At 54.0% G+C, this 20,651-nt stretch overlaps 1 protein-coding gene, 1 long non-coding RNA gene and 1 other non-coding gene across 4 annotated transcripts in view; 2 read left to right on the forward strand and 1 right to left on the reverse strand.

The window, feature by feature from the left end:
* Nucleotides 1-20,651, reverse strand: part of SIPA1L3 (signal induced proliferation associated 1 like 3) — a 249,460-nt gene that overhangs the window by 1,344 nt on the left and 227,465 nt on the right. Inside the window, exons 17-21 of one of the 2 annotated variants that reach the window (XM_081516644.1) lie at nt 11,942-12,107; nt 10,888-11,131; nt 6,454-6,597; nt 2,524-2,659; nt 756-837 (exon numbers count right to left, since the gene is read on the reverse strand). In XM_081516644.1, the coding sequence (XP_081372770.1) occupies nt 756-837; nt 2,524-2,659; nt 6,454-6,597; nt 10,888-11,131; nt 11,942-12,107 (772 nt within the window). Of the gene's footprint in view, nt 1-755; nt 838-2,523; nt 2,660-6,453; nt 6,598-10,887; nt 11,135-11,941; nt 12,108-20,651 lie in introns of both variants that reach the window. The other variant, XM_081516643.1, reaches the window with a different exon arrangement.
* Nucleotides 5,868-5,972, forward strand: LOC145515925 (U6 spliceosomal RNA). Its single transcript, XR_014061130.1, has one exon. It is a non-coding gene; the product is annotated as a U6 spliceosomal RNA (small nuclear RNA).
* Nucleotides 11,914-14,834, forward strand: LOC145515661 (uncharacterized). The gene is made up of 4 exons (XR_014060960.1): nt 11,914-12,445; nt 12,540-12,732; nt 12,895-12,964; nt 13,469-14,834. It is a non-coding gene; the product is annotated as an uncharacterized LOC145515661 (long non-coding RNA).

Here is a 20,651-nt window from a genome sequence, read left to right on the forward strand (position 1 = left end):
CGATTCCTGTGCTTGAGGCTTCCATGTGATACTTGGCCACCTTCTGGCCCTTTACCCAGAAGTATGTAAAACAACAAGGGAGAGTCTCTTCCAAACTTATTTTTCCTCACTATCCCACACTCTGGAGATAAGGAACAATCTGGAATGTCACCTTCTAGACAGCCCTCTGACCCACAGCTGGGAGACATTTTTTAAGTGTTACAGTGTTCTAGGAAACAGGTCTGCTGCAAGCTGAGTTTTCTCCTTGAGTTACTGGACTTCTTCTGTATGTCAGTGAACATATAGATTTCGGTCATGACTAATTTGCAGCAGATTATTCCGCTGGATGGCTGTCCTGCCCTTTACGTCACTATTCTCCTGTGAACAGACAGCTGCACTGGCTCCAGTTTTTTATGGCCAGTGGTACAGCAGTGAAGACCCTTGCTCATGGGTCTCTTTGTGCCTGTGCTTGGAATTCTATTGGACAAATTCTCACAGTGAAACTGCTGGGTTGACAAGGTACACAATTACGGTTTTGATAAATATGGTCTGAATGCCCTCCAAAAAGGTTGGACCAACTTATTCTCCTTCTAAGAGTTTCTGGGTGCGTTACCAGCCTTCCCTACTGTCAAGCTCTTCGCTCATGACTACATTCAGAGCTGGGTGGCCTCTCCTAGAACAGACGGGATGAAGGTGGAGATGGGAGCCCCAGCCTTGCTGCCCACCTCCCAGGCATCTGGGAAGTGCCATGTGAGGCAGCTGCCTGGCAGCCTTACCTTCTGGAGGTCCGTGTGCAGCTGTTTCAGCATCACCTCCAGCTGGTACACCTTGCCTGTCAGATCCAGGGGCGGTTCCTCGCTGCAAAGGCAGGGGGTGGAGTCAGGATCTCCACCCACAGCTGGGAGGAGCCCGGGGTACAGGCCCCTCTTGTCCCTGAGGCTCTGGGGAGTCCTCTCCTTGCTGGAGTCCCCAGGGGTGCCTGGGGGGTGAAGGCTGCACTTCGCCTGGGGCAGGCTCCTCACCTGGCGGGGCGTGGGAGCACCAGGCCTGAAGTGAGCGGCGGTCCTCCCGCAGAGGGACCAAGTGTGCGCTTGCAGGAGGAATTCCTCCCACCTCCCACCACCTCGGGCAGCGTGGTACAAAGCCCCCTCCCCACACCCACCCACCCAGCTCCAAGCAAGCCCTAGCATGGAACTGGCACTCGGGGTGTGTAAGTGGGCACACAAGCAGGAGGGCCTGCCTGGGGGGCAGGACTAGTAATCAGATAGATGATGGTAACAGCCCCGGTTCGGGTTCCTGAGAGCCCACCCGGTGATGTGTGAAGTCTGAGCGGCTGAGGCAGGGACGCTGTACCCAGGACCCAAGTCTGTGGCTCCTCCTGAGTGGGGTCCCCCATCCTGGGGCTGCCTGGCCCCTGGAGAACGGGAAAGTCTCTTTTTGCAGAAGGCTCCTCTGGGCATGGTGGGAACGCATGCACCCGGGATGGATGAGAAGGGAGGCAGGGTGTCTGCCCAAGAAGGGGAAAGGATTTGCTGCCCATCCCCATGTCCCCACCACTCTTTCCTCCCTGCTGGTCCTACATCATGGGGAGTTGCAGTCGCAGGGGGAGGCTGGAGGCAGGTGGGAGGGGGTCAGCAGCTCAGGGCAAAAGGCGTCCAGGAGTCTGCACAGAAGCCACAGGTCCCGGCATTTCTACACGCACTCTGTTCCCAACCCCACTGCAGCGACCTGTCCCGGAACCGCCCAGCTCTGGTGTGATAGTGGGGCCAGTCTTTGGTGGAGGTTGAACTCTAAAGCCAGGGTGTGAAGTGAAAAACAAGAAGAGTCAAAACCACCCCTAAAATCGCTTCAACTGCCCATACAGTAGAGCACACTACTGTCGCATACGTCACTCTGCACGGTGAAGTATGCAGCTGGGTGTGAAATGCACTATTTAAATCCACAGACATGCAAGCCTGCCATTTCCATCCTCTCTCCCTCTTTGTGATTCTATTTTCTGCCAAGCTAGTGCACTCAAACACGCTGCACCGAATGTGAGATGACAAATGGGAGAGGCCTGCGTCCCCGTTCGCCTCCCCACCCCCGGAAGCCTCGTGAGGACAAGGCTGGGACCTCAGTCACTGCTGGTTCCCAGACAGTCCGGTCTGGGGCCTGCCAGGGTCGAGGTGAGAGATAAATGTCAGGGGCACCGGCATGTAATTTAGGAACCTGCAGAGGAGGAGACCCAGGAGCAGAGAGAGGGCAGGCTGGAGGCTGGGAGCGGGGTGGACAGAGGGGGAGGACGTGAGGCAGTGGGCAGGGAAGACTGGGGGTACCGCTTATCGATTTTCAAAGCTGGCAGCAGAACAATGATCACTGTGCTGTCTCCACCGAGGAGACAGGGCCTCCATGCGAGGTCAGGACCGACACTGCTCAGTCCCCGCTGGGCCCCAGCGAGTGGATGAGTCCAAAGTCTGTTAGTGGCCGACCCTCCTGCTACTGCTGAGGGGGTGGAGGGACCTGTAGGGTGCCTCCTGCCTGGACGGCGGGGTAGGGGAATCTCACCTCATGGTAGGGGTGGTCCTGGGGGTTGGGGGCCCCCTTTCCAGGCTCAGGTGACTGTGGACAGGACTGTGGGCAGGCGGGACGTCCGGGCTCAGAGCTGGGTCGTTGAGAGAGAAGAGCGAGACAGCTCTTTGCACTGCGGGGGAGAGGGGCGCGGTGGTCGGCTGGGCTCCCAGCTCCTCCTCACACCACCCCTCCCCCTGCAACGGCCAATCCCTTCCTGCAAACCCCCAGGACACTCCCCATCACACGCGCTTAGATCACACAGGCATACAGGATGGATTCTTGCCAAAAAACCAAACCAAGTCAGGACACAAACACAATATTCCGTCCTGTTTCTGAGTAAGCCTCCAGACCCGAAGACCAGTTTATACAAAATACAAGGGACAGAGAAAGGAGTTGAATGCAGTGTGGGCAAGGAGCCGCCCCAATTCAGCTGAAATGGCCCGGTTTTGTCAATAATGGTGAGAGGGAAAATGGCCGGAAGTGGATGGGGTTGACACTGGCTGATGAGGACATAGGGATTCATTATGTCCTAACTCTGAGAATGTCTGTGAAACTTAAAAAGCCAAACAGAGACTATCAGGTATATGGAAGAGAGAAACAGTCTCATGGGGCTGGTGGTCAAAGCAAAGACGCCCAGGTCCCATCCCCCAGACACGGGACTGGCTCGGGGGGCGGGGCCTGAGTCAGTGCCTGCAATTTCACATGGGACCATTAGGTGGTCCTTCTGCGATGGCAGAAATCGAAAACAGTCTGAATGCATCCAAAGAGTGGCTGGCTGAATGAGTCCTGGGGCTTTCCTGGTGGCTCAGAGGGTAAAGAAGTCTGCCTGCAATGCAGGAATGAAAGTGAAAGTTGCTCAGTCATGTCCAACTCTTTGCAACCCCATGGACTGTAGAGTCCATGGGATGCTCCAGACAAGAATACTGGAGTGGGTAGCCTTTCCCTTCTCCAGGGGATCTTCCCAACCCAGGGATCGAACCTAGGTCTCCTGCATTGCAGGCAGATTCTTAACCAGCTTAGCCACAAGGGAAGCCCAACGCAGGAGACCCCGGTTCAATTCCTGGGTTAGGAAGATCCCCTGGAGACAGAAATGGCAACCCACTCCAGTATTCTTGCCTGGCGAATCCCAATCTGAGGAGCCTGGTGGCCTACAGTCCATGGGGGTCACAAAGAGTAGGACACGACTGTGTCTAACACAGTGACTAACACTTTCTCACTAAGTGAGTCCTAGGACAGAACAAACAGAGGAGGGGCTGTGCCTCTCCCAGGGAGGCAAAGGCGGGCTCCTTTACTTCTAACTCCATGCTTCAAGAACAGCACAGTGAAAACCTGAATGCCCTTCCCCAAGATCCACCCACTGTTAACAGTTATGCCGCACTTACTTCCTGCGTTTGTGCGTACTTCCTTCCCTAACTATTGGGGAAGGGAATGTACCAACATCCTGGTACTTCACCCCTGAGTACTTCACGACACATCTCCAGAAAGGAAAAAGATGCTCCTATACATTCCTGACACAACTTCGTCCTCAGGCAAGTTGACGCTGACATGCTATTATCGTCTAATAGACAATCACCTTGAAATTTCCCCAATTCTCCAAATAACATCCTTTATAGCTGCTGTTTTCTATCTTGGATTCAGTATTTATGCTTTTTGAAAATGCTTTTATATAAACAGTTTCAAACAGGCCCCAAAGCAGAGAAAAACGCATCATGGGTTGTGAACCTATCACCCATTTCAACATTTTTCAACATACCTTGGGGTTCCTGCCCTGAGATCTCTTTGGTTTTTAATTCTCCTGATCACTCTTTTCCTTCACGTTAAAAAAAAGTTTACTTTTGGCTGTGCTGTGTTTTGGTTGCTGTGCAGGGGCTTTCTCTAGTTGTGAGCAGGGGCTATTTTCTAGTTGCGGTGCAAGGGCTTCTCTTTGTGGTGGCTTCTGTTGCGGAGCAAGGCTCTAGGAGCACAGGCTTCAGTAGTCACAGCACATGGGCTCAGCAGCTGCGGCTCCCGGGTTCTAGAGCACAGGCTTAGTAGTTGTGGCGCATGGCATTTGCCACGTGTCATTTGGGATCTTCCTGTACCAGGGATCAAACCGTCTCCTGCATTGGTAGGTGAATTCTTTACGACTGAGCCAACAGGGAAGCCCCTTCTCCTTTACTTTTTAAAAACAGCTTATTGCAGGGGACATCTCCGATGGTCCAGTGGTTAAGACTCTCTACTTCCACTGCAAGGGACATAGGTTCAATCCCTGGTCAGGGAACTAAGATCCCATATGCTTGGGGCCACTAAACCCATGAGCCACAACTAGAGAAGCCTGAGTGCTACAACTTAGCTCTGATGCAACCAAATTAATTAATTAAATAAAAAGAAAGCAAGGGCACAGGCCGAGGGGTCAGGGCCATGGGAAACGGGAGGTGGTGTCTAATCCAGACTAAGGGATATGAGGGAGGGCTTCCTGGAGGAGGAACTGCAAAGCTGAGGCCTAAAAGATGAAAAATGAGCCAGAGGAATATATTCTTATCTGTCAGGGTTTCACAGATGAGGAAACCGAGGCTGAGAAAGGTAAAGCTGCTTGCCCAAGGACACATGGGATGGAAATGGCAGAGACAGCCAGTTGTCTTATGGTCTGTTTTCTCTTTCCCCATAATAATAGATTCCAGGTTTTAGCCGTGCACAGGGCCTCATTCCCCAGCCTGCCCTGTAGCAAGGTGTGGCCATGACACTCAGGCCAATGGGAAGTAAGTGCAGGAGGAGGGTGAGGCTATGGAAAACATCCTTCAAGTGGGGGTGGGGTGGGGTGGGTGTCTGTGTCTCCCTCCTGGGCAGAGCTGGACATGATGGCCAGAGCTCTAGCAGCTCAACTGTGAGGGTAAGGCCCCCAGGAATGGCAGAGCCGAGGGGGAAGGAGTTTGATGCTAATCAGAAGTGATCACCCCAGAAATTTTTACTGCCCGCCAGCCTGACTGCCCACCCTTGGAATTTTCACTGCATAAAACTTTGTTTAAGTCACTGGATTTTCTGCCACTTGTAGCCAAAGCACATCTAAGTACAATTGGGATTACTACACTTCCGCACTAAAATCATAACAGACAGCACTGTCTGTTGATGGTATGTTCTGTGATGACAGGTTTTATACAGAGTTTTTATAGATTCCTCCCCGTGGTCTTAGGCAGTGGGTGCAGTCTCATTCCTGTTTTGTAGACAAGCTAACTGGGGGGATCAGAGAGGTGAAGACATTTGCCCAGGACCGCACAGTGAGCAAGCGACAGGGAGGATGTGAACCCCGCCCTCCCCTGATTCTGGACCCTGAGTGTGTCCCCCTTTACAGCCTCAAGGCCATGCTCTCTTTGGCAGCACATACACTAAAACTGGGACGACAGAGAGGATCAGCATGGCCCTTGCAGAAGGATGACATTCACATTTGTGAAGTGTTCCATATTTTAAGCAATTTTCCTCCAATTAAAAAGTAAATTAAAAAGAAAACACATCTTCCTTCTTAGAAAAAGCCCCAGTTTGACCAAAAAAAAAAAAAGAAAAAAAAAAAAAGAAAAAAAAAAAGAAAAAAAAAAAGGTAATGTTGACAGAGAGGGTAAGTGGGCTTCCCAGGTGGCTCTGTGGTAAAAAACCCATATGCCAATGCAACAGACATGGGTTTGATCCTTGGGTCAGGAAGATCCCCTGGAGGAGGAAATGGCAACCCACTCCAGTACTCTTGCCTGGAGAATCCCATGGACAGAGGAGCCTCGTGGGCTACAGTCCATGGAGTTGCAAAGAGCTGGACACGACTGAGCACAGCACTGTAGAGGGCTAAGTTAAATAGAATACAGGAAGCTACAAAAAAAAAAAGCTCCAAGGCCCTCTGTGCATCCTTCCAGAACAGAGAAAGCGGTGGGGATCTGGTGGGGTTGGGTGGAAGGCGCCTACCTTCATAGGCCTTGGCTGCGTTCACCAGGCTAGACCACTCGAGGCCAGCAGCCGTGTCGGGGAGTGGCATCATCCCCGGGTCCAGACGCCGCAGGGGCCGGTCTCGCCCGTCGGCCAGTGAGAGCTCGGAGGCTGAGATGGTGGCTGGGTGGGGAGAGGATGGGTGAGAGTGACAGTGTGGGAGAAATAAAGAAATGAAGACGTTACTTTACACTTCACATACAATTATGTAACGTTACATAACTGTTACACTGTTATATATAATTAAATGAATAAATTATATTTATTAGAAGATAAATGCCAGGGAAAACAACCGGCAGGGTAAGGGGGTAGAGTCTTGGATATTTGTGTGGGTATGATTTGAAACAGGGCGCCAAGGGAAGCCTCATGGAGAAGATGGCCTTTTGTACAAAATTCTGAAGGAGGCGAGGCCGTGGGGGGTGGTCAGGGGGTACATCTTGGAAGAAGAGCATTCTGGGCAGATGAACCAGCCAGTGAGAAATCAATCCCTGAAGCAGGAACGTGCCTGGAGGTTTAAGACACTGCAGAGGGCACTCCTCTAGATGTCCAGTGGCTAAGACTCTGTTTCCACTCAGGGGGCCCGGGTTCGATCCCTTGTCAGGGAACTAAATCCCACATGCCACAACTAAGACCTGGCACAGACAAGAAAAAAAAAAAAAAGGAGGAGGCTTGCCCGGCTGGGACAGAAGGTGCTGACAGGGCTGGATGGGGCAGGGCCCTGGGGGCTATGACAAGAACCGTATGGCTTCCCTGAGTGAGATGGAGGCAGAGGAGGGTTCTGAGCTGTCACAGGTGTCCACTGGGTCCCTCCGGCTTTGGGTGGGGGACAGACTGTGTGTGGGGCGATCAGGGAGGCTGTGAGGAGGCTTCTGGAACAGTCTAGGAGGGAGATGAAGGCAGACAGGACCCGGTACAGCTGGAGGGATAAGGTCCTGGATCTGCCTGGCAGGTGGGGCCGACAGCATTCCCTGAGGGTGGACGTGGGTGTGAGACAGAGGGGGCTCCGGGAGGACTTCAGAACCTTGGAGCTGGCGCTGAGTTGGGGAGGACTGGGGGCGGGATCAGAAGTAAGGCTTCTGGAGGTGTGAGTGTGAGCTGCCTGAGACACCCGCACGGAGCCGTGGGTGGGGTGCGGGCCGTGTGCGTCTGGAGCAGAGGGGAGAGTGCCAGGCTGCAGACAGAATGTGGGGCTTTGGGGTACGGCTGGTGTTTAGGGTCACTGTGGGGAGACCTGGTGGGTTCAGGCCTGACATGACAGGCAGAGAAAGAGTCTCAGGGTGCTGGAAGGGACGGAAAGCAAAAGCAGCGTGTCAACGGTGGCATCTGCTGCAGAGATGGAGGGAGTGCCCCTGCCGGGCTTAGGCCCTGACTCACCGAGGCCTCACAGACCCTACAGGGGAGGGCAGGGGGAGACTCCGGCAGGAAAGGCTGGGCCTGCTCCACGTACCCCAGGTTCATCCTCTCGCCGGGCACCACACTGGGTACTACAGCAATCATCTCTCAGCTCCCACCCCCCACATTAGCCAGGAGGGAAAAGCTACTATGAGGGGGTGACTGGGGCTCAGAGGAGGAAGCCAGCTGCCTTGCACCCTCTCTCTTGCTGGCGGGGGCACCTGATTTTGACATGTGGGGTCTGACGCTGACCCTGCTCTAAGCCCAGCCCCACGCGGCATTGGTCTTGAGAGGCTCCCTGTTCATGTGTTAGTTCAGAGGCACAAACCTGACTGATGAGAGGTTAGAACGCTCGCTCCTGGTGACAGAACACTGACAGACACACACATCAACAGCTACTGTGTTTTCCAGCGCTTACTGCTTATCAGGCTCTGAGCTTGGTGTTTTCCAGGGATTAGCTTGTTTGATTTCTGGATTAACTCAGTGAGGTGGGTGCATTTTTGGCCTACATGCTATAGGCACAGGGAGGTTACAGCTGTGAGGTCAGGACCTGACCACAAACTCGGGCCACCCGGCTCTCAGGATGTGAGGTGCTAGTCGGCGAGTGAATCAACGCTCAGCGGAATGGATGAGAAGGCAGGAGGATGCCCTAGCCCCCCACACTCCCGTTTCCAGCCTCCTAGTGTCTCACGGCTAAGCGGGTGGGGGCTGTGGGAGCAGCTGCTTCTGCCACGCAAGTCATCTCAGGAGCTGCCTCGTGAGAGGCTCCTTGGCCTTGAGGGCTCTTCATCAGTGGAGCCCAGGCCCGGGTTGATGGCACCTCTTCAGCCCCGATGTGGCTTGGGAAGGGCTCTCGAGCAGGCGTGGAGACGTGGAAAGGCCTGGGGCCCTTGGCCAGATGGGACTCTCAGGTTCAGGAGGACAGGGGAGTCAGATAGGCACGGGGGGGTGTGTGTGTATGCGTGTGTTTCATGAGAAAGAGGGCCCTGGGCTGCGGTCACCGTAAAGACCCAGACAACCTTGGGCATCGCTCCTGGGGAGTCCCCAGTCCAGTGCGGGAGACAGACTCATTTCCACACAGCAACCGCTGGGAGAGAGTGGGGCTGTGATGGGGAAACACAAGGCTGAGACAGCATGATGGGATGGGAGGGAGCTGGGGACAGGGGGTGCCCAGAGGAGGTGCCTGACTCAGCCTGGTTAGGGAGAGAGGACTTCCTGGAGGAGGCAGCATCTCTGTCATGACTGAAAGGATAGGTAGAGCCAGGCAGGCACTCTATCTGTCTGTGATCTCTGTGCACACCACCCCTGCCCTGGATTGTCTCTTGCCTTCTTACCATGTGTCAAATGCCTCCTCGTGCCAGGCCCTGCTTCGGCACAGACAGGGCAGTGGAGGTGAGAGGCTGATGAAGGAGACACAGAGTGAAGCTCAAGGAAGCAAGAGAAACCGCCGGGAAGCTCAATGCCACCAGGGCAGGGGTGCTATGTGCCCCCCACTGCTGGGTGCCCAGAGCCTACAGCAGAGCCTGGCCCGGACCGGTGGCTCGAGAAACAGTGGGATGAAGGCAACAGAGGGGCAGGCCAGGGGCTCTGGAGTTTAAGACGGGAGAGAGGACCCGGCCTGGGGCTTACAGGAGACTCCAGGGAAGAGCCAGACCTGAGCAAAGCCCTAAAGGAGAAGCAGGAGTCAGGTACCAAGCATGGGGCTGGGGGAAGAGCATGGCAGGCAGAGGGAACAGTCACGTGGAATACCCTGAGGAGAGAAAGTGTGGGACAGGAGGTTCTCAGGGAGGGTACCGTGAAGTGGAGGCACTGAGGAAGGGCCCTAGGGTGGAGCCCCAAAATATCAGGGCAAGGAATATGGACCTAGATATGAGGTCAATGAGGAACTGGGGAAGAATTTTAAGGGGGAGACAGAACCCCTCAAGAAAAGTCCCCAAGCCTCCTCCATCCTGTCCCCTGTGGTGTACAAAAGGGCTCCATCAGATGCGACAGGGCACAGCCCCTCAGCTGAAACCTGGGGGTGGGCACATCTCTGAAGTCAAGGTTTGTGGCGACCAGACAAAGTAATGATGTACTTTATGTACACACATACACCCGGAAAGGGTGGCTGTGGCCCCCATTCAACCTGCCCATGTTCCTCAACCAAGCAACAGATGCTTCATGCCAAGTGGGGTAAAGAAGGGCCATGAACATCTGTTCAGGTCAGGCACTGCTGGGGGCCTGGCCTGGACTCCTGCTCTGCCTTTCAGTCTCAGAGCCTGTGAGGTAGTGGACAGAGGATTACAGGGTGAACTGAAGGCACAGCCGACCCAGCCAGCACACCACCCTGCACACAGTACTCCCTTCAGTAAATATTTGCTGATGGTGGTCATGCCACTGTATCCCCTCCCTTCGAGAGCTGGCAGGCCTGGAGGAAGTCACATATGTGAAGGCAGGGACCTCCCTGGTGGTCCAGTGGTTAAGACTCTGCGCTCCCAGTGCAGGGGGCTTGGGTTTGATCCCTGGTCAGGGAACTAGAGCCTGAATGCCACAACTAAGAGTTTACAGGCTATTACTAAAGATCCTGCGTGCTGCAACTAAGACCGGAGCAGCCAAGTAAATACATAAATAAAAATAAATATTAAAAAAAAATTCATGAGGTGATCTGCTTGGTGCTGGAACAGGGAGCTGGGGAAGGGGCGCATATAATGGAAACCCTGATTCTCAGGGCCCTAGTAATGAGCTTCCAGTCTGGAGACAGCCAGAGAGACTAACATCCTCTCTCTGGTCTCAGATGACCCCAAACCTTGGGGCCCCCTATTCCTAGGTGACTGAGGCTTGGCCAACACTCCCTTGCTCTGAGGGTGACACCCAGTGTGCTGAATCACTGGGGCCCTGGAAGCTCCCATGTACTTCAGTTCCCACCCTCATCTAACTTTGACACTGATGACCCATGGCCTTCGACCTTGAGGTGATCCGCACGCTCATGCCCTTCTGCCCCCCACTGCCCACCCCAACCAGCCTCCAGGCTCCTGGGCTCACATTTCTTCTCAGGGAAGCTGTTGCCAGCGGTGGTGGGGACGGGGCCGGGGCCGCCGGACAGGTGGGGGTGCTGGTGCTGGCGGCGGGCGGGCAGCGTGCTGGAGGGGAAGGTGCAGGTGCTGGTGAAGAGCACGTCGCTGGGCAGGCCCGGCTCCAGGCCGGCAGGGTTGGCGAAGCTGGGCTCCCGACGCCCACTGCACAGACTCTCATCTGACAGCGTCCGCTGCAGGCTCTTCTGTGGCGACTGCTGCCAGGACAACGGTGTGGTCACAGCCAGGCCCACGGTCACTGCCCTCAGATGCTTCTTCCCTACCATCTGCAGTCCAGACCCACCCAGCATCCATTTCTGCCCAAAGTACACCATTTCTCCCTGAGGATTCCTCCTCCCCTCTTTGCAGTCCACCTAGATCCAGAGGGCCGACCACACTCTCTATGCCCCGGGGAGGTGGGGTGACCTCAGCTAGAGCAGGAGACCCAGGCGTTGGTGGGGACCACCTGGGACAGAGTGTTGGCTCCCCCCAGAGCTGGTGGGAGGAAACCTTGCAGAGACTGGGGCCACCCAGGTCCCAACAAGAGCGCACCTGCCCAAGTGCCTGGTCCACCAGGGGAGGCAGAGACGAGAGGGACAGAGAATGCCTGCTGTTTTGGCCTCCCCCCACCTCTGGGTCACAGGAGCCCAAGTGCCCCCTGAGCACTCCCTCCACTCTTGGTCCTGTGGTCTGGGCAGGCGGGTGCTGCTTCCACCCTGTGCTCGGGGAGAAGGACGTGAGAGCCAATATGAGCATCCATTGCCAGCTGCACGCGGTCCAGTGGGGATAAAGCCCCCGCGAGCCTGCCAGGCTGGCTCATGCTGTGATCCTATCCCTGACCAATGTACCTCCTGATTCCTGTCTGCAGGGGCGCACACACACCCCAGCAGGCCGGTGCAAGCCACGGGCAGGAAGAGGCTGGAGTGAGTGAAGGGAGCTGCCCCGCCCCCGGCCCCGCCCCTCGGCCTGTCTGATTGCGCCCATTGTGCGTGGGTGTGTGCACGGCAGGGGCAGCCTCTACTTACGCTGGTGTCTCTCTCCTGCTCGGGCGCCAGGTTGTCCATGATGATGAGTTTCTTCAGGTCGTCTTCGATGGTGGACTTGTAGTTCTTCCGTGGGGAGCGCAGGTCTCGGAGGGAGGCCCTCAACCGCGGCTGCCCGAAGACGTTTTTTGTGCTGCTGTCCACCTGCCTGGAAGGAGAAGGTCACGGTCAGGGTCTCGGGAGGCTCGAGTTGCTTCTCAAAGCCGTCTTGACCCAGGGAGCCCACCGCCCCTGGGCGAGTGAGTGCGGCTTCCCCACGTCACCCGGTGAAGATGGACAGAGGAGAGACCTGGGTTATCCTTGCCACCTGTCCATCCCCTAGATGCATCCTGGGAACCCACACTGTGCCCTGTGTGTGCTCAGCAGCGGGAATACAGCAGTGGACGTGGAGCTGACCTGTCAGAGACTGACCATGAATGAATGAACAGGGAGAGACACCCCATAACGCGAGGTGGAGAGAGGTATTCTGAAGAGAAATAAAGCCGGGTAAAAGGACAGGGGTCGCTGGGGATGGAGGCTGGCTTTTCTTGTCATCTTCTGGCAGTGCCACATGGCATGGAGATCTTGGTTCCCTGTTCAGGGATCAAACCCGCGTCCCCTTCACTGGAAGCATGGAGTCTTAACCACTGGACCACCAGGGAAGTCCCAAGGCAGGCTTTTCTAAAGGGATGACATCTGAGCAGAAAGGGAAGAAGGCAGGAGTCTGCTGGCAGAAGAGGATGCCAGGTAGAGGGAACAGCAGAGTGTTGGACCGAGAGGTGTGAACAAGCCTGGTGAGTTTACAGAGGCGTGGGGGGCAAGACTGTGAGGGGGAGGAGGTGAGGCCTGGGAGGGGCTGGGGCAGGTGTTTGGGAACTTATGAGCCACAGAGGGGTCTCAGGATTGCATCTGGAGAGTCTGAGCTGGTGAGTGCCTGGTCCTGATTTGTGCTTTAGAAGAGTTTCGGACAGAGACATCACCCTCATGGAAACAAGGAGACAGTGAGGAAGCTCCGGAGTTGTTCAGGTGGGAAACAGAGGTGGCAAGGACCAGGGACTCTAGCCACAGAAGAGGGAGGGGGTCCCACAGAGTTAGAATCCCTTGGGGGGGGACCGGTCCCTTTGGGCCAGGGCTGGGCCACAGACAGCAGACCTCCGGCCTGGGCACTCCAGGGCCCGGCACCAGGTCTCCCTCACTTTGCTTTCCATCACATGGGGTGGGCGCACACATCACGGGGTGGCTGGGAGGACCTAGAGACGAGGCACAAGGGCTTGGAGCAGCCTTGGACTGCTACCATCTCGCTTTTCTACTGGGTCTCCCATTCCCATTGGGCTTCCCTGGTGGCTCAGCTGGTGAAGAATCCTCCCGCAATGTGGGAGACCCGAGTTTGACCTCTGGGTTGGGAAGAGCCCCTGGAGAGGGGAATGGCTACCCTCTCCAGTGTTCTGGCCTGGAGAATTCCATGGACTGTATAGTCCACGGGGTCTCAAAGAGTCAGACATGATTGAGCAATTTCCACTCTTGTTCCAGAAGCTGGTTTGTGAGCCAGAGTCAGTCTGATCATCACACTCTTCTTCAGCAAAGCTGACCGAGGGCTGCCTTCCAGAAGACTCTATGATCTAAAAGTCACTGAGGCACAGTCTGGGGTTAAGAGCAGGAGCCCTGGTGGGCAGATAGGTCTGGGTCTGAGTCTAGACTCTGCCTTTTCCTGCTGTGGGACCCTGGGCAAGTCACACCACCTCTCTGATCCTTGGTTTGCACACTGTGAAAACACAGTGACCTTACCACATTTTGGAATTTGCTGCAAACTGCCTGGCCAGCACCTCATAGAGCGGACGCTGGGGAAATGAGAGCTGCTCTTCTAACTGTTTCCCTGGGGGTGCTGGGCACCCTGAGCTGCACACAGTCCTCTCCTATTGCTCCTTCCCCATTCTGCAGGCACCACAGGCTGTCATCCCAGCTCCCTGGCCCGGGCTGGCTCCTGGGGGCTCTCTGTCCTCCACTCCTGGGACTTCCCCTGCAGTCTCCTCTTGCTTCCTGAGTCTGGCCTAGCCTAGCCTTTGGGATCAGGTCCTACTTTTCCAGGCAACACTGGATCCCTCATCTGAGGTGTTGCCACCCCACTAGGAAAGAAATAATGACAGCTAACAGGAGCACAGAGCCAGGCGCTATCTACCAGCCTGAGGGCTCCATGTGAGCTAATCTGTGAAATCTACATAGCAGCCCTCCCTGGGAGCCACTGTTAATTGGCATCTCCACTTTACAGGTGGGAAACTGAGATACAGAGAGGTTAAAGTAACTGTCCACAGTCACAAAGCCTGGGAGCAGAGGAGTTAGGATTCCAGTCCAGGCCACTGGGCTGCAGAGCCCACGGGATTGTCATGTTTCTATCAAAGAGATGGTGTATGAAAGATGTATAGTATGTGAAACATACTCACATTGGATTTAATGATATGCTTTTATAGGGACTTTCCTGGTGGTCCCATGGTTAAATATCCACCTTCCAATGCAGGTGACGTAGGTTCAGTTCCTGATATGGGAACTAAGATTCTCATATGCTGTGGGGCAACTAAGCCCAGGAACCGTAACTAAAGAGAAACACAGGCACCCCAACTAGAGAAGCTCACATGTCCCAACAAAGATCCCATGTGCCACAAGTAAGATCCGACATGGCCAAATAAATTAGTATTTTTAAAAATGCTTTTATACATAAAAAAAAATTCTGGAAGAAATTATGAACAATAATTACTTCTGGGAAGTAGGAGTCATATTAGAAGGTGGAAAAATGAGACTTTCACTTTTCATCTGATACAGACACCCTTCTGAACTGCTTGAATTTGTTTTGCTATCATCATGTATTCTAACAAAAATAATAATAAAAACTAGTTTAAAAAGAGCTGACACCTAGACTTCATCATTGTGTAACTCAAGAAAGAAAAAGAGAAGAGTCTTTGAACTCAGGAAGAAATAAGGTATCTTGGGCTCCTGAGGGTACTGAAGTCTGTTTTTTTTTTCTCTTATTTTCTCAGCTGTCAGCCTTGGTATTTCAACAAAGGAAGGAAGAGAGAGTGGTTAATTTTTTTTTCTTGTTAGGTCGTATTCCTTCTCAAATGAGAATTCCAGGGCTAGGGTAATTCTGGCTCTGTCATTATTAGGGAAGTATGCTTTCTGGGCAAACGAAAAGCTTTCTATCCCAAAGAGAAACAGACACAAAGAAAGAAAGACACTCCCTCCCCCCCAGAGTACATGTTGTTTCCCTGGGAGCTCGAAGGGGCCTCACCTTTCCTGCTTCCCTTTCGATTTTCCCATTTCCCAGAATCCCCTGCACAAGGGGCGCTGTCCACGAGGCTCCCCTCTGGGAAGGGTGTCAAATGACCTGCTGAAAATGTAAAACCGTGCACTCTCTCCACCCTAGGAGTTCTACATCTGGGAGTGTCCCTTTTAAGGTGCCAGCTGTATGGGGATGCTTCATGAGGTCCTGACTACGGAGGAGACAGCATTGGCCAGTAGTGGCAGGGCGAGGCCCCACAGGGAGGGACAGTGGCACCCCAGAATAATCCCCTCTAGCTGCTGAAGACAGGAGAACTTGGTCCACATGACATGGGAAGAGGTTTGCCCAGATACGTCATGGGAATAAACAAGCGGTTATGGGGACTTTCCTGGTGATCCAGTGGCTAAGACTCCACGCTCCCAATGCAGGGGGCCCAGGTTCGATCCCTGGTCAGGGAACTAGATCCCACATGTGGTAACTAAGTGTTCGCATGCCACAACTAAAGATCCTGTGTACCACAACTAAGACCCGGTGCAGCCAAAAAAAAAAAAAAAGTGGTACGTATGGTGTGAAAGCATTTTTAGGAAACAAATCTCACACACAGCCTATGCTGTGCTGTGCTCAGTCACTCAGCTGTGTCCGACTCGACTCTCTGCGACCCATGGACTGTATCCAGGCTCCTCTGTCCATGGAATTCTGCAGGCAAGAATACTAGAGTGGGTTGCCGTGCCCTCCTCCAGGGGATATTCCCAACCCAGGGATCGAACCCAGGTCTCCTGTATTTCAGGAGGAATCTTGACTGTCTGAGCCACCAGGGAAGCCCCCCCACCCCCAGCTTAGCATGGTCTATTCAAGTTTACCAAACTCACACCTCCTAAGGTGGATATGTGGGAGGGATTCGCTTTCTAAAAACATTCCTTGCCACAGCCCACCAGGTCCAAAACAATCTGTTCCACTCCGCCTCAGCCCTTATCTCCTCCCATACAGGCTTCCCAAGGTTCCTGAAACACGCCAGGAAAGTTCCTACCTCAGGGCCTTTGCATTGGCTGTTCTGTCTGCCCAGAGCACCCTCCCCAGCATTCCCCGTAAACGGCAGCTTCTCATCCACCCAGCTTGACTCAAATGTCATCTCCTCAGAGAGGCCTTCCCTGACCACTCCACTTTCCTTGGCTCCCTCCCAGCCCAGGTGAGCTACATCACACTCTCCTGTGCTACTTCTTCTCTGTACTCATCTCACAGGGATTTGTCCTGTGTAACTGTGTGGGGGTCCCAATCCTCCCACCTCACCCGCAGTCTGTGTTTATGTCCAGGGTTGGGGACGAGGCCGGCAGGCACACCAACTTTGTTGTTAAATGTGTATCACACAGAACTGACCTTCCTTCCAACCCATCAGCCGACCTCCCTACCCATCTCCTTCCTTCCAACCTCCCTTCCCTTCTCCCTTCCTTTCCCAGCAAGCTTAAATGACTTCCATAAAACAGGAGAAAGTATAGCAGACTTCCCTGCTGGTCTAATGTTTAAGAATCTGTCTGCCAATGCTGTGGACACGGGTTCGATCCCTGGTCTGGGAAGATCCCACATGCCATGGAGCAACTAAGCCTGTGTACCACAATTACTGAGGCGCACGCACCCTAGAGCCCATGCTCTGCAACAAGAGAAGCCACCACAATGAGAAGCCCTCGCACCGCAAGTAGAGAGTAGCCCCCTCTTGCTGCAACTAGAAGAAAGCCAGCGCACAGCAATGAAGACCTGGCACAACCAACAAAAATAAATAAAAGGATAGAGATACTTTAAAAAGTCAAGCCAAGAGAACACAAGCATTCCTTCTTTCCTTGCTCTGTTTGGGTTCATTTGCTGAAAATATCTTCCCAGCTCTTGAGACTCCTAGGACTTGAGTGGGGCTCTCCTGATTCTCCAGTGGAGGGCTGGCTCCCTGGAAGAAATCCTGCTAGAACCTTCTTTCTGACGCTCAGCTCCACATCTGTCTATCCACTGCAGGTTTCACATGGCCTGACACTGTTAGTGGGCAGCTGTGACATATCTAAAAGGAATAAAATATGATGAAATTCAGTTTGGAGAGTCAAACCCATCATTTTTGTCCTCATTTGCTTTCTTCTGGGAGGATTTCCTAATGTATTGTCTAAACTGAAAATTCTAAGCAATAATTTAAGATGGCATTAATTCCAGGTTAAAAGAAAAAAAACTGGATTCGTGCACCTCTGATCTTTTTCCTTCTTCTCAAGATCTCTGGTCTTTATAAATGTTTAAATCTAATGACCTCTGAGGATAAAATGGACTCGACTCTGATTGTTAAAAAGAATGAGATCACTTTCTGTGTGTTCTATCTAATATGGAACTGTCGCCAAGCTGAGAAAAGAGCAAGTGAAAGAGGCTGGAGCACAGACAGGAGGTGACCCCACGGATAAAAAAAAAGGGAGGAGGCGGGAAGGAAACACACACACTCACGTGTGCTCAGTCGTGTTCAGAACATTTCTGTAAGGATGGACAAGAAATGAAACGATGGTTGCTCTGGGGAGGGGAGCTAGATGGCTGGGGGCCAGGGAAGGGATAGAGGCCTGGTTTTCACGGCACACCCTTTTGAACTAGTTTGGTTTTTATCCTCTGCATGTTTTACCATCTAACACACAAATGAAGAAAACACCCAGAAGGAGGTACCCTCTCTCAGAGTTCTGACTGACAGCCTTGGACAGAGTCCCTAATTTGCCCGTGTTGTCTGAACTTGCATTTGCCACGCTGGGGAATTAAACCACTCATGTTAGAAAAGAAAGAGGGAGACAGAAAAATGACAAAGAAGGCCCTGCGGTTAGGAGCCGGACGACAGCAACTTCTTTTTCCCGTGATGTCCAGGCCAGGAGTGGAAGGCGACCAAAGGCTCAGACTTGGCTGGGCCTGATCCCAGATGACTGGGAGCTCTGGCCTCCAACCCGGGCAGCTCCCTCAGGGCCGGGTTAATTAAGCTAATTAGCGCCACGGTCGGTTGGCCTGCCTGAGCTGGGGGTTCTGCCAGCCTCGCTGGCGAGGACACTTATCGGGTCTGCGCCTTGGGCGGCAGGCTGATTTTCCTGGAAGGCTGGCTGGGAGAGGCAGGCGGGGGTGGGGGTCGACCCTGCCGTGGGGTGGGGATGCTGCTGCTTCCGTGGCTGTGCTGGGCTGAACCCAGGGCCCCTAAACTCGAGGAAGGAGGGCGCCTGTAGGCCAGGCATCAACCGCTAGATGCCAGTGCCAACGCTGAGCAGCCCTTCCCGAGGCCTCACTGACTCCTTGTGCCAACCTCTGGGAGGGAGGCATCCTGTCCTCTCCTTTAGAGGCTGGGGACCGAGGCACAGTGAGTGGAGGATGCTTGGAAGCCACACCTGCCCGGTGCTCTGAGCTGCCTGAGATTTGCTCTTGATGAACGAACGCAGTGTTCAGTGTGCCTGGGACGTAGTCACGGCGGCTTTGGGGGTGTGGGTCCCCACCCCGGGGCTGGAGTGTCTCACGGGGCTATGTTCCTTCCCCACGGCCATCACTTCCATCGCCTCGCTTTACCAACAAGAGCACTCATGCCCTGAGGGCTTCTGACACGGTGACTGCATGACTCGGGGGACTGCTCCTGATTGCGGAGGCAGTAACAGCAGCTGCAGCAAAGCTCGCCCCCTGAGCACTCACTCTCTCTCAGGCCCCAGGCTGCTCATTTTTTTTCACTTTTTGGCGACGCCATGCAGTATATGGGATCTTAGTCCCCTGACCAGGGATTGAACCCATGCCCCCTGCAGTAGAAGTGGGAGTCCTCACCACTGGACCACCAAGAAAGTCCCAGTACTGCCCTTTTTATGGATGAGGAGATTTGGAGCCTGGGTCCGCAGATGTGACCTGGGGGCTCATCCCCCACAATCACTGCTCCACCTTAAGCAATAAGCAGGCTATTCCCTAGGGCATGCCTCCTCCTCACCAGGCCCTGTCTGCAGGTACCAGGGGCAGCAGGGCCACCACATGCCAGCCTTTCAGTCAGGCTGAGACCAGCCTGGTGGGGAGGAGGTGCCCTGGATGGCTGAGGAAGGGGGGCTGATGACTGTGGGTTCCACCTCCTATTCTGTGGGGCTCCAGCCTGGCCACTCCCTCCCCTGCTCAGCCCTGTGCAGCTCAACCTTGGTGATGGGGTCCTCACAGGGGTTATCTCAGGAAGTCCTCACAACTGGGAGGTGGGGAGGATGTCACGCCAGTTTAAAGAGAGAAAAACTAAGTGAGGGAGGGGTGAGCCGCCAACGTGGGAGTCCTACCCGACCCCCACACTGTGCTGCTCTCCTGGTCCGGAGAAGGCAGGCTGGTGAGTTCAGTGTCCCGCGACAAAGCGGTCAAAACGGGGCTGTTCGGCCCTCTCCTGAGGCAGAGCTACAGGGTTGATCGGGGCCTGCAGCAGAGGGGCCAGGCACAGGGGGCTTCCGCCTCAGCGCCCTGGGTCCCCTCAGGGTACAGCTCCTCCTTCCTTCACCAGCTCACTCCGCTTTTCGTGCGATAGAGCATGCACCCCAGTACAGGCGACTGTTTCCTCCGAGAAGGCAGTCCTCAGAAGGTGCGAGCCCCAGCCTTGGATGCAAGCCTTGCCTGAGTCTTCCTCATGATGAAACACCCAGCCAGTTCTCTTTCTAGGTATGAATCCTGGCTCCGCCACTTCCAGTTGGGTGACCCAGGCTATGCACTTCTAACTGAGAGTCAGTTTCCTTTGCTAGAAATGGGGTTGCCGGGAGGACCTGGGAGGTCTGTAAAGCCCTAACCACACAGTCTGGCTTATAGGCAGCACCCCTGTGCTGGCCACAGCCATTTACAGCCCTCTGGGGATGTGTTAAAGGTCCCTGACCAGAATCAATGAGAAAGGAGGCAGATTTGGTGATTACTCCTTTGGGGACACACTCATAATAGGGGTGACCTATGGGACTTCCCTGGTGGTCCAGTGGCTAAGACTCTGAGCTCCCAATGCAGAAGGCCTGGGTTCGATCCCTGGTCAGGGAACCAAGATCCCACATGCGGCAACTAAAGATTCTGCACGCACAATAAAGACCAAAGGTTCTATGTGCTGCCAGTAAGGCCCGGGGCAGCCAAATATGTAAATAAATAAAGATACATATTAAAAGAAATATATGGTGACCTCTGTGGTAACAAGTTACAAAACCAACAACCATGACACCTGCAGTGACTAGCCTTAACTAACAGAGTGAATTTGGGCAAGTGACTTAACCATTCTGCACCTCAATTTTTCTTACCTGGAAAACGGGATACAAAGTCCTACACCTCACTGTTCATAGTGAAGGTTAAATGAGTTAAAGAAGGTAAAGGGCTTATGACAATACTTGGCAGGGGGGTGTGTGTGTGCGTGCTTAGTCGCTCAGTCATGTCTGACTCTTTGCGACCCCATGGACTATAGCTCACCAGGCTCCTCTGTCC

Source organism: Giraffa tippelskirchi, chromosome 7 (genome assembly GCF_054371585.1).
Source record: "Giraffa tippelskirchi isolate mGirTip1 chromosome 7, T2T-mGirTip1v1.2.pri, whole genome shotgun sequence".
NCBI lineage: Eukaryota > Metazoa > Chordata > Mammalia > Artiodactyla > Giraffidae > Giraffa > Giraffa tippelskirchi.